Here is a 13,919-nt window from a genome sequence, read left to right on the forward strand (position 1 = left end):
CTTTGCATTGAATTATCTTGTTTTTAAGAGAAAAAACTGTTAAGTTGGTTACCAGGATTTCTTTTGAGAAATGTTATCTTAAACAAAAAATACTTAGTTTGAAATAAACTTATCTGATTAGAGGATGTAGTCATCTCTAGGTGGTAGTATTTCAAAAGAATTGTCATGGTTATCAGATAAAAACACATTGATGAAAGAACAACTGATAGGGAATTTAATAAATGAGATCTTTTGATTTTTTTTGGTGAAACATCTTGTCTGGTTGGTAATTAATTTTATGACATGAAAAAGACAAAAAAAATAGTCTATGATAGTCAGAATTTTGGCTTGGTACATGTAAACTCGCATAGAACTACATAAAGGTAATTAAAGAACTACATACATGTACCTAGAGGATAGGTTTATTCTTTGAAATCAGGAACAGTGTTGTAAATTAATAGTAGTTGCTGTGCCAGAGGGTTCACTTGGGAGAAGAGCTACAAACCTTCCTAAAAAATTTATGGGCTTAAAATCGATGGATTTAGTCTATCAGTCAATATTAAAATGAATTCTTGTCAGCATGTACTAGTCATTTGCTGGAAACAAATGACATATCTCTTAATGGAACTCCTGTACATAGTAGAATATAATAGTGTGTAAAATGTGTTTTACAAAGCAGTAGGTCATTCAGAAGTTGCAGTTGGTCAATCAGGGACTTACCTTGATTTTAAAGATTCCTTTTAGAAAACTAGACCTTGGGAGAAATAATACAGACATTTGAGGTTACAATACAATGCACCAATAACTCTCAACAATGTGTTTAGCTTAGTGGGAAGTGGAATGAGGGTCTGTCTTGTTTTATTCCTGATGTAGAGGAAAAATGAATAGTTTTGTGTGTGTTTAGTTAATGATTGTTGTGTTAAAAACAGATTTGATGTTTCAGGACCAAATGATACAGTAATTTTGATGGAGATTTAGTATATCTGGAAGGTATTTAAATTAAAGAGGGGTAAAGGTGTAGGTGTAACTTCAAACGCCTGTTATATAATGCAAGTAAAAACTGTTATTTTGCGACCAAGGCATTCCATTAACATGTCTATAACACAATACATAATATGCCATGCTAACATAAATATTGCACAGATATTTGAAGACATGGCGGCAAAGTAGAACCAACTTTTCACAAACCTGCAACAAAGATAACCTTTAACCAGCAGAAGTGGGAATCAAGTTTTTTATATAACAATCAGATTCCGAAACCTGATCGCGTGTTCTACTTCTTCCCAAAACATGTTGTAACTGCAATTTCTCTCAACTTTTGCCTTTTGGCAATCTTTGAACATCGTCTGCTACTAGCTATGTGTTCAGCCATATTGGATAATCTAGAGAAATAAACACTAGCAAGGAAATAGATCAAGATAAAATAAAGTTTAAAGGTTGATAGACTGCGGAGATTGATCAAAGTTCATTAAAGATGGTGTAATCATAGCGTGAGATAGTGCCATTATGGAATAACATTACAGGAACCATGATAACATTTGACTCCAAAACTTATTCTTCACAAAGTTCTGATATACACCTACCCAAAATCAGCATCTGGTGCATGACCATCAAGTATTCAAGCTTTTACTTTAAAAGTCTGATAGATAATGGCAAGTTTTGCACATATAGAATATAAGTACTGAAAAATGTTATTCAGAAGGCTAGAAATGGTTACTTTTTTAGAATGACTGATGACAATTTTCATTCAAATGCAGTATTACAGCTTGATTAATTTGAATATCAAAGTTTTGAATGTGAAAAAACGAGAACTGTTAAATAAATACATGTTCTTACACAAAATTATAAACCAGCAATGGCCAAACTACCTGCCGAAACATTGTTACATAATTCCCCCTCTTACTCTAGCATCAATAAACAACTGACTGTATTAAGACCTAACCTTAGTGTGGACCACACCCATGGAACATACTACCAGGTAGTCTCAAACACCTGAAATCCAGCAACACTTTGCGAGTCCAGCTAATTAAATATTTAAATGAAATTAATTCTATCTTTCACCTTATTCGATTAGCATACCTTCATAAAGTCTATATATCATGGTTTTTTTTGTTCATTAATTATAATGTCTTTAATCACTGTAAATCCTTTTTAAGTGGAATTGCATCTTTTTTATGCCATGAATTTACATCTCTAATGTACATGTATATATTTTCAATTTGTTTTTTTATATTATTAATGTATACATTTCTATCTCTTTTTCTATCTTATTAATGTACCGGTATATATTTTCTTATTGTTTAAAGGGCAAATTGTTAGGTCATTGACCTATGACCTAATTTTGTCAACCCTTTTTCTTTTTTTTGAAAATCGTTTTATCACAAATCTAGCAACCGACATTCTTCAAAACTACTTGTACATGTAATATATTGAAAACACTCTCTACTTTCGTGTTTAGGACCATTTGAGCATTGAACATTTGTTTTTTTACCATATTACATAAATAATTGTTAATTTTCATTATTTACCTGTCAAAAGTCGGTCATGCTTGATTTACGCTTTAAGCTTTTACTATGTGCTCTCTGATTGGCTACGCGCGAACAATCAAATCAGCGTTTAAATTGTCGACATTCAGCGCTGATCGCACAAGCGTTTCGCAAGTAAGACGTTATATAAGCAGCCGAATTCATCACTTGTACTTGTACCGCCGCCCGAAGGCAATATAGGTTTTGGAATAGTAACTATTCCATTTATTAGCCGGGAAAATTAGCTTTTCCACCATGCTAATAAACTATATTTAATTTTGGCTTTTATTTATCGATGATTTAAGAAGTATTTAAACGTCATGATTTAATAAGATTTAGTTATGAATCTTACGGGCTTATAAAGTTAGCATTTAAAGTGGCTTTCTGCATTTTCAAATATTACTGCGCTTTTGGTTCAAATTGTTTTGTATTTATACTCGTCGATTCCGTGGAGCTTTTTTTACTTCGTGGACTTTTGTCTGCATTCAGCTGATTCGGTCTTGGTTTTTCATGTCATCAGTTTTATTGCACGGACTTTGTGCAAACCGGTACCTGCATTGTTTTGTGTGTAATGACTGTGCCTGCCGTCTGAATTTTATCTTACTTGGAGCGAAATCCAGCATTTAGGATGTGGTCTTGAACGGTGGAACCAGTATTAATGTAGGCAGAAAGACGCGTAAGATTCATAGTTGTTGAAAGTTACTATGGTACGATAGTCATGGAATCTCGAGATTACATTTAAATTAGTTGTTTTTTTAAAAACGTACCTTCATATTCATCTGGTAATCACTGACTGGTATAAAGCTAAACTGTTATCTTGGAACTTGAGGCCCATTTAATATGTTATGGATAAACTCCTTCATTCATTCATCTATTTATTTATTTATTTATTCTATGGTTGTCAGATGTTACAATTTGTTTAATAAAACTTTTAGAATAATAAATAATCGTTTGTTTTCTCTGAATTGATGTTTGGGGCAAACCATTGAGCATCCAGCATATGAATCCCTGCTTCTTCTGGATAAACCCACGGATGGAGGTTTTGTGTTTGATAAAAAGGGCGGGACTTACTTTGCATTGATTTAAACTGAGGGACGGGACGCGATTGGATCCTGGGCATCTTTGGTTTTGGCGAGCTTGAACCTACATTTTTGCTTATAAGTCCCAAGATAATACATTTTTTTGATGGATTTGCCCTCATACTATATATTGGTGAACATGGTAAGATACATTTTTGCCAGACATAAGCCTCTCCTACTACAAAATAAAGTATATTATTATTATTATTAAAATAAGTATATTTTCTATTGACCATACATGTGACTTATATGACATGTCACTGTCAGTAGCACTAAAATTATTGTCACTCTTTCAATAAAAATCCATGGTGAAAATTATGTATATAAATCTTTTTGGAAGGTCACAGACATATAATACTTTACATTCTTTCACATTCATTTAGGATACTGAAGTAATTGTATTAGTGCATTAAAAGTTTTTTATGAAAGAAAATAAATCAGAATAGTTCCCAGATTTTATTTAAATGTTTTAAATGCTGTTTCCACTAGTGGCATGTATATACTGTAATATATCTAAACCAAGAATGTAAATAAACATAATACTGGTATTGCTTAAGGCCACACTGAAATAATGATTTGTTGTATTAAAGTTTGAGAAAGATATAATAGGTTGGTCGCTAGAATACTCACTAGAATTTTAACATATAGGAAATCTTCTGATAATTACAAAATAAATGTTGGAAGCATATTTCTTAGTTTGGAACTTTAAAAAGCATTTTTGTGTGTGGCCTTCTAGAGCTCCAGCATACATGTATGAAGCCTGTATTTGTTAATATTATTAAAAGGTGGAGCCAAATTAAACTTATAATAATACAAGATAATGGACAAATATTTCAAGTGGCTGTCTGCAATAATAAAAAGCTTAATGCACATTGGCTTTAAGATATTTCAATCTATTGACCTAAATGTTCTCTATGGAGTTAATAGGCAACTTAATGTTCTTAAATGAAATAAAATGCTAGAAAAATGGCACCACAAATCTAAATGGAATCGTATCCTTTACCAAATATCTCTTCTGTTGGCACCAAAAGGAAACCAAGAAAATAAACCTTGCTTTTATTTTGATAATGGGTTGAAATTACACATTGCATTTATTTGTTTTAAGGATTTTAAGGATTGAATGTCTGCGATTGTACAGTTCTGTAGGCTACTGTATGCTAATGACATGTTTTCCAATGTCATTAAAATTCATGAATTTTCTTTTTATTTGCTCACAAAGACGGGATTTTGTGTTTCAAAAAATAAGGTTTGATTTGATTAGATACGATGATGTATAATTTTATAAGGTTGAAGGGATATTTATGCATTAACATTATGAAATGTTTATTTTTTATGGATGCAATCTGGAAGTTAGAATTTTGTTATTTTTCTAGGCTTTAGATTTTAATTTTAGGTTCAGCTGTTGAAATGCCAATCCTAAAAAGAATGACTTTATCAAACTGGAAATAAATTGACAATGGGTCCTAATAAAGCATATTGAACCCGGTTGAATTCTTGCCTTGATAAAGTTGTACCCATTTATGCTATCTGTGCCAGAACCGATTTGTGTATCTGTCCACAGATACGTGCACATGTAGAGCCAATGTGGAGAGCCAATGTGTCTTTGTGTTCCATTGTCAATAACATAACAGCCAAAAACGGAACTAATATTATTAAACAAACTACTTCTGCTTAATATTTTTTAAATGGAATTTTAATTGTATAAAAAAAATTTTGTCTGAATTAGACACTTACTTTTGACCTAAATGAAAGAGAGTTAGATCCTTTATGGTGCTATATAATGATATTTTTCATCAAGTGTAATGGGTTTCCCTTAGTTGAATATCTACAAAGTTAATAATTCCTTCTCTTAATAATAATAAATGCCTTTTCAAGTTTTCCACATTTTATAGGTCAATTCTTAGAGTCTGTTTGTTTTTCTTAAAGCCATTTAAGAAATAATAATGTGCCATTAGTGGAATACAGTGAGATGATTTCAGGATGTTATAGTTCTGTAGCTTCACCTGATCTAATGACAGGAAGAAAATAAGAAATCTCAAGGGGCTGATTTGTTGTAATGGTCGATTAGTCATAATCAGAGAGTCAGGTTAAAATGGCCTTGGTGTGCACAACAACATTAAAGTTTTATGTATTCTTATTGGAGCTACATGTAGTCTTCTTTTTTCTTTTAACAAGTTTGGATGTTTCTGGTAAACATCAGGTATTCTGTGACTTTGTATGTAATCTTTATTATTTAAGGACATTAATCGAATTGCCAGAACATTTCTAAAGAGCACAAGGTGTTCAATTGAAAGATCTATTGTTCTAATCAATGCTGTCAATTACCTGAAATGTGTTGAGATTGAGAACACAAATGACTAAATCCAGTCAGTAAAATAAAAAGAGAATATTCAGTTCAATACGATTTCACAAAGACACTTAGCTTGAACATGTTGATTCGTCTTTGATCAAATTTGTTTATATAATTTGTGGTTATAGTCTACAAAATACAGATATTTCTAATAGACAAAGTACAGGTTGCTCTAAATATTAAAAAATTTCTATCCAAGGGATGTGTCAAAGGTCATTTGATATGAAAGAAAAGGTTTTTAATTCCTTGTTGAAAACAATATTGTCTCTTTAACCTGTTTAAATCTCTTTTCACACCTGTAGTTTTATGCTGTATCTATAACACAGAAATTATATTAAAGTGATATTCATTTCAATAGTAATTAGTTATACCTGACAAGGGGAATATATCATATAAGTAGAAATCTACAATCGACATCTTTGTGGGTGGTACAACAATATTATACATCAGGGTTATATCATTACTATCTTTTCAGACACATGGATTATAACTCGTACTACATTTATATATCTAATCATTTGAAAAAAAAACCTATCATAAATATAGTTTTTACATTATGACACTTTTTTGGCTTCAAATGTTATATAAAACTAATTTTTCATTACCTATTTTTACACTATTATTATATCAAGGAATAGCCATCTCGAGTCTTATAAAAATCTTACTTAATGCACCATTAAGTTATTAAGTAAATCAATTTGTGATTTATATCAGTTTTACAAGTATATTGTAATGTTGTAGACCTATAGATGAGGCCTTGTTGACTAGATTATAAAACTTAATTTGTTCATGTGCCCAGAGGCATCATCTCTTATTCAGTCTTCTGTAGTTTCTAGTCTCTTGGTTCTTTAGTTTTTGTGTGCTCCAAAACTACTTCAAAGATTTCAACAAAATGTGGCTTCATAGGTGGTATCCTTATTCTAATTTGTTCAGATCTATTTGAATACATTTCAATAAAATAAATTGTTGAATACATTGGTAGTCCTAAAAAGAGAACAACACTTGTTTGTGCCCATGTGGATCCTTGTTTCACTGATACATTTCTTCCTTCATTTTAGATTAATTTTGACCAAATGAAATTAAAATAAAGATAAGCAAATGTATGCAATTAATTTAATTTGTGTGCAGAATATTCTTTTTTGTTAGGGGATGAATTGTATAAAAGTTGAAAATAATTGGAAATCGGTGAGATTTTGTTTTGTAAATTGATGCAGAAATCTTGCAGCAGTCGTTGACAATTCTATGGCTTTGAAGGACTAGAAATACAGATTTCTTTGAGACTGTTTGACAGATTCGTATATAATTATGGAAGAACTTGTTAAAATTTGTGTAATAATACCGTGGGGGAAACTTATCAAATTGTAATTTTCGGGTCTTCTACCAGACCCAGACTGGTAAATGGTAGAAAGATGGAATTCAAACCTCAGTGTTGACAGATGGTGATTAATACTGAATCAAGTAGGGGAGAGGGTTTTGTTCAAGAGAAGATTCTACCACAAAACAATTTGTACATTGATGAATTTGTGATTATTTTCCAATCTTGTTTACTAGGTTTTACAAAAACTTTGATATCACTTGCACACACATGCATGTCAATTGTCTATAACTCTTATCATATTCCAAATGGAATGATGGCGATCTTCCATGATTGCTAATATCTAAATGTGGCAATACATGTACATGTGCTGATAATGTTTAACCATTGCAATGGTAAGCTTAATGCATTCAAATTTAAATATGTGTCATAAAAATTAAAGTGAACTTGATAAAAAATAGATATACATGAATGTATAGTCAGCCTTCAAAATTATAACTGTCTTTATACTACATGTATAACAGTATGATAGTTTAGACATGGATTTCAGAACAAATAAGCTTCTTGATAGATGTGCTGTAACTTCATAGATATGGATGGTGTACAAATTCAAATGGGAACTAAATTCAAATAATAGGTTGTTGCTTTATGCAGAATTGTGAATTTCATCATGGCATTAAATTTTGAACTTCTCCTGTTGTAAACATGTGTTTTATTATTCTTTTTAAACTTATTACATCTAATGAATTTTATTTATTTTTTATTTTTGAGGAGAGTAATTGCTGTATATATTTTAGTTGAGGTTATGTTTATTTTCTTTACATTCTAAGTAAGTATGTGCTAGCTAACACATGATTTCATCATTAATTTTAAAAATGGATCTCTCTTGACTTGAACTACACAGTTTTTAACTCGAGATAAGGTTTGAAAAATCAGTTTGAAATAAAAAATGTTTAGAAACATGTCATGGATCATGTAGACTCTTGTTTTTTCTAACCATAAACAAATTAACACCTAATGAGGTTGAAAGACCAAGCAAGAGAGCTGGTATCAAGTTAACCAGATTTTTTCCACTTGGGACAAATCTCAGTTTGTAATTAGTGTTAAGTAGTCAGGAATAGAAGTGCCAGTTTTTGAACTGATCATATTTTAAAGTGAAAAATTGCCACCACTTAGAAATGGCATGTTTGAATACTGTATTATGAGTTAAGTAATTAATATATGAGTCAAAACAGGTGCCCTCTTTTACCATGTTTATTGATTCACCCTACTTCAATACTTGGTGTTTCTACCTTCATATTTTAAATCTTGACTTGAACAAGTGATCAGCCTACCCGTACGTATGCCAGTTATAAGATAAAATATACTTGTAATTGTAAATTTTTACTTTTTGAAATAAGTCTAAAGCATAATAATAGAAGCAATTATCGTTGTATTCATAGTATCAATAATAATATTCTTTGTACAGAAATAAAAAGCTTCAGCTCTATATTGTGTAATACATCTGTATAAGATACAGAATGTTACATGTACATGTATGTATAGTCTTTAGTATTTCTTTTGTGGATACCTTAATAAAATACATGTACAGCATGAAATTTCCATTTGCTTTATCACTGCGGACAAATATCTCCTTATTAGAACCGGCAATGTATTTGGAAAAGAAAGGATTAAAAAAGTAAAATGAAATGAAATTGGAATAATGCCCTACTGTTCTGCTCCGAACTGGGCTAATGAAGACGGGCATACTCCATACAGTGTGCTGAGGGAAATTTTGCCCGGACAGCGGCACTACAGCCTACTCTTATATCGAATCCCAACTGTCAAGGGATCTTTTACTTTCACGCCAATCTGTACACGGGACCTCGGTTTTTCGTCCCATCTGAATGACTAGACAGCTGTCCTTGTCATGCCCTCCATCCTGCATCACTGAAAAGTGGGAACCACGCCGGAAAATCTGGATGAACTTTCTCGACCAATGCAGGGATTGAACACCCGCCTTCAAGGTAGCGAGCCAGCATCTCACCCAAACAAGGGTTAAAAAACTCCTGAATTGTGATTTCATAAGATGTGACATGAATCGAACACAGCAAAAAATAAAATTCATTTGTCTTGTTGACTCCAGGCTAGCACAATTTTGGAACTATTACCTTGCTAAACTCAATCTCAGAGTCATTTTATATATTTTCAGTGCATCTATGTTTCAGTGTTCTGGTTTAAGTCGTCTTGTCAAAGAAATCTTTTTTTTTCGAGCTGTTGTATAATCAGCCAATCGGTTTTTATCACCAAATTATTGATTAATATTTCAATATGTCTGCCCAATTCATTAAATCACACATCAATTTCTTCTACATGTAGGGCAATCAGATTGATTATTTTATTTTTTGGGAATAATTTTATGTCCTATTAGATCTTTTTTGGTTGTTAAATGCTGCCTTAGGAGAATAGAAGTCTGGTACACAGAAATTGATGTTCATCTGGTCTGACAATAATTAGACTGACAGAGAAAAGGAGGTTCTTTGAATTCAAAGAATATTGATATGCTTGGAATAAATAAGAGGGATCCATGAATTCACTTGGTTGATTGACCTTTTTGTTAGGGTCAGCCCAAAAAATGAAGGAAGATCAGTCAGAGATTTTTGCATTAATCTCATCCCCTGATGATCAAAATATAGATAATTTGAGAATTAAAATCCGAAAATTGGCAGAATATTAGGGAATGCAATTGATTGAATTAAAATTAATTTGAAGGAACGCCTTGACAGCAGCTGCCGCTCTGTATCAGAGATAGTTTATGCCAGACATATTTGTTTTGTAAGCCTATTGGGAATTGTGTACATACAACATGCAAGAATATAAAATGACCCTTGGGCAATTGTAACGTGAAGAAGTACAGTAAACTCTGCTATCCTGGCAGAATTTCCTTTCCATCAATCTTGTACTTGGTAGAGTAGCACTGTACATAAAATATTCCACAATAATCTTAAACATGACATAATTGACAGTGACATATTTACATGTAACAGCCCAACCCAACCAAGCTTTCAACTCCTTGCTCTTGTTTTTTTTTTTATTATCAAGCATGGCTATTTAGTAGCTCAATATATTTTTTTTTGTAGAGGGCTTCACTATCCATACCCATTTTTTTATACGCCCACATTTTCATGTGGACGTATATTGTCTTTGCCCCTGTCCGTCCGTCCGGACGTCCACAATTGTTTGTGAACAGTCTACAGGTCACAATTTTTATCCGATTTCAATGAAAAAAGAAATGTAAGTTTAGAACCCAAAGTTCTCAGTTCCTTTTGATATTCGCGCATATCGGACCGTAACTTCCTGAATTATGGCCCCTGATTGTACGAAAAATTGTATTTTTAGCTTGTGGACCCTATAGAGGTCATAATTTTTATCCGATTTAAAAAAAAACTATTATTATATCACCGTTACACTCTAAGGATGGCTGAGTTCGAATTTCGTGAATATCGGCCCAAAACTGACAGACAAAATGGCCGTCTCTCGTTCTCAAATAGCATAAAAATATGGTATTTCAAGGTTGTGGACCCTATAGAGCTCACAATTTTTATCCGATTTTGTTGAAACTTTAATTTTAGTTTAATAACCCAAAGATCTTGGTTCCTTTCGATATTTGTGCATATCGAATTGTAATTTCCTGAATTATGGCCCTTGATTGTAGGAAAAATCACTTTCTTTTTAGCTTGTTCTCTATCCATCTCTCTAAAATGTGGGCGTATCCTGCCTGGCAGCTGCTGGTTATATATCATGGCTATTTAATAACTCAAAAGATTTGTTTTGTAGCGGGCTTCACTACCCATACCCATTTAAGTCATTTAAAACTTAAGGTGTACCCCACACAATTTCAACAAACATCTTTACAAATTTTAAGTCCATTTATCATGCGGAGATCAGATGATTTAGTTTTGGAAAATGTTTTTTTTTAATTTATGATATTTTTTTATTTTTCAGAGCGAGCAGTCACAAAACTTCAGTTGGATAATATGGATATTACCAGGCGCCATCTTTCGTTTACTAATGAACAGGTAAGACAAAATAATAATTATGAACAGTTTAACAATAAGTGCAGAGAACCGCACTACACGCAAAACAAAACCAATAAGACAAACCTGCAGACAAAACAAAGTACACAAACATTGCAAGAAATAAACAACAAATAACACTGTACAGTCCAGGACCTGTAATAATACAGGCTTCACTCAAAATGAAAAAAAAAAAAATGATTTAATGCAACGTAATGCAACCAGTTTTGACTGTGATCACCTTCTGAATGGCGATAGTCTGCCAGTTGACGCCATGAGTGAGAACGTCAAAAAATTTAACAATAATGAGGTTGATAATCCAGATAGAATTTTGTAAAATGCTAAAAAAAATTTATAAATAAAGTATAGTGAGCAAATAGAAGCAAAGATTGAAAGAAACAAGAACAAAGGTCCACTGTACATGTTGGCATGCACATAAAAGAACCCTTGCAGTTAGAATTTGACGTGAAGTAGGAGGAAACAATGCTATTCTGGCAAAATTTCCCTAATAGCACACAGCATGGCCATGCCCATGGTGTATGTCCACCTTCATAAGCCCAGATGGTGCAGAAAAGTAGGATGTTAAACCCTATTTTATTTGACCGTTCAAGTAAACATCCTAGGGCTGATGAAGAACAGGGAAAGCAGTGTACCCAGAATGAAACAGAATTTTATTTCTGAAAAGCTCATGAAAGAAAGAAATGATGAATATTATAACTTTAGAAGTGCTACTTTTTAACCTGCATGTACTTACACTGTTATCATATTCAGAGATACCAGTACTCCTTAGCAAAAGGTATCAAATTTTAGGTATCTCTAGCTAGCTCTAAAATTGTTCAAAAATCAAAAATTTGTGTACATGTGTGAATTGGTGTGTGTGTGGGTGGGGGGGGGGGGAACTTAATTCACATTAGGGCTCTGCCTTGGACCTGCTGTGGGGAACTCAAAAGATCAACCTCCAGGCCAATATGCCTTCAAGAAAAGCCCTTTCGGAATAGCTGTCCACTACACCTTGTGTCCCAAATTGCTTCAGGTACCCATACTGAACCTAGACCGACTGACTTAGAGCAGGATATACTTAATACTGAGGATTATTCTACATGACATGTACACATGTAGGTACATGTCAATGTGGTTGGTTCTATACATACATGTATAACGAACAGATAGGAAAGTGTTATCTAAGCAGGAGGACTAATACTCCAAGATTTGAATTATTTAAACATTCATGATATTCCCTTGGAACTATCATCTGAAAATCATCTGGATGCATTGTAATGTGCATGGTTGCAAGGTATAGTTAGTAATTGTAAGTAATGGAATGTTTGGAAGGTGTAAGGTGTTCTACCACATCTAAATGATTTTAACATGCATACACTGACTATATGATAAAAACAGACTTAGAAGATGAGTAGTGAGGGAGAGAGAATGGCATATACCATGATATATAAACAACTTGTTAAATCTACCAGAACTATAAACAATCCACCATGTTGTTTACACTATGTAGACATGCTAGACATATACCTGTCAATATCATCCATCTTCACTCGTCAACTTTCACTTTTTCTGATTAACGCCACTCACTCTCTTTACCCAATGTCTACTTCTAAATCTGCATGGTCAAAGTCCTAGTTTTCACAGGGTCATTTATGTATGCAGATTAAACACCAAAGTGTAAAGAAAGCCTTTATATCAATAATATTATCAGCTCAAAATACATTAAGCTGTTTGGAGTTGTGTATGTCGTTTATAAGGGTCACCTCCGAATTTTCATCAAGTGGCATGATAAAAGTGACTGTTGGATACCCTTTCTTACAAACTTTGCCAAGTTGTAATTAAAATGCTGCAATAACTTGCAAAATCTATTTCTCACTAGCAAACAACAACAAAAAAAGAAATTATAATAGAAAATTGTCACTCTGCATAGAAATGAGTTATTATAAGCTTGTCTCCATTTACATGAAATAACTGGATGTATTTGCTCACATTAAACAGTTTTATTCACTCAAAGTATATTCTGGGATTTCCCTTTGAAAAGTATAAGCTTTTACGTACATGTAGCTTTCTTGAGGTTTATTCGTGTATTATTATTATTATGTTCAATAGCAACAGAAAGTGAGATATTAAAAATGAATAATTGATAGAAAAATTTTGTCTGGCTACTTAAAACAAATCCAAAAATTCCCCAAGAGTGCTAATTTAATGGGTATTCTATGTGTATTGAATGATTGAGATTCAACTGTTTTGTTTTCTTGCAAATTGTAGTGCAGATCAGAGTTCGTTATAAGTTGGATTTAGTGCAAAGTATGATCTGGGTGCATTATTTTTCTTTATATTTTTATTCTGTTCAGATTTGAGTGTTAGAAATGTTTACATTTCATAATAATAATAATAATAATTTAATACATTTATAAAGCGCACACGTTCCAGCTAGTATAGCTGCTCAGTGGCGCTGGTTTTACATCAAGATAAATACTTTAAAAATACATTTTTAATTTTAAATATATTAAATTTATAATTATTTTAAAACAAGGCTTAAAATTACTCAAAATTTAAAATATATATAAGTTTTAAAAGTTAATTAGCAAATATGAATAAAATCATTACATGAAT

At 32.3% G+C, this 13,919-nt stretch overlaps 1 protein-coding gene across 1 annotated transcript in view; it reads left to right on the plus strand.

The window, feature by feature from the left end:
• The window catches only part of LOC126808831 (heparan sulfate 2-O-sulfotransferase 1), a 142,353-nt gene that overhangs the window by 36,723 nt on the left and 91,711 nt on the right, over positions 1-13,919 (plus strand). The window contains exon 2 of the mRNA XM_050533821.1: positions 11,233-11,306. Within this exon, the coding sequence (XP_050389778.1) occupies positions 11,265-11,306 (42 nt within the window). The 5' untranslated portion in view covers positions 11,233-11,264. The remainder of the gene's footprint in view (positions 1-11,232; positions 11,307-13,919) is intronic.

Source organism: Patella vulgata, chromosome 1, assembly GCF_932274485.2.
Source record: "Patella vulgata chromosome 1, xgPatVulg1.2, whole genome shotgun sequence".
Taxonomy (NCBI): domain Eukaryota; kingdom Metazoa; phylum Mollusca; class Gastropoda; family Patellidae; genus Patella; species Patella vulgata.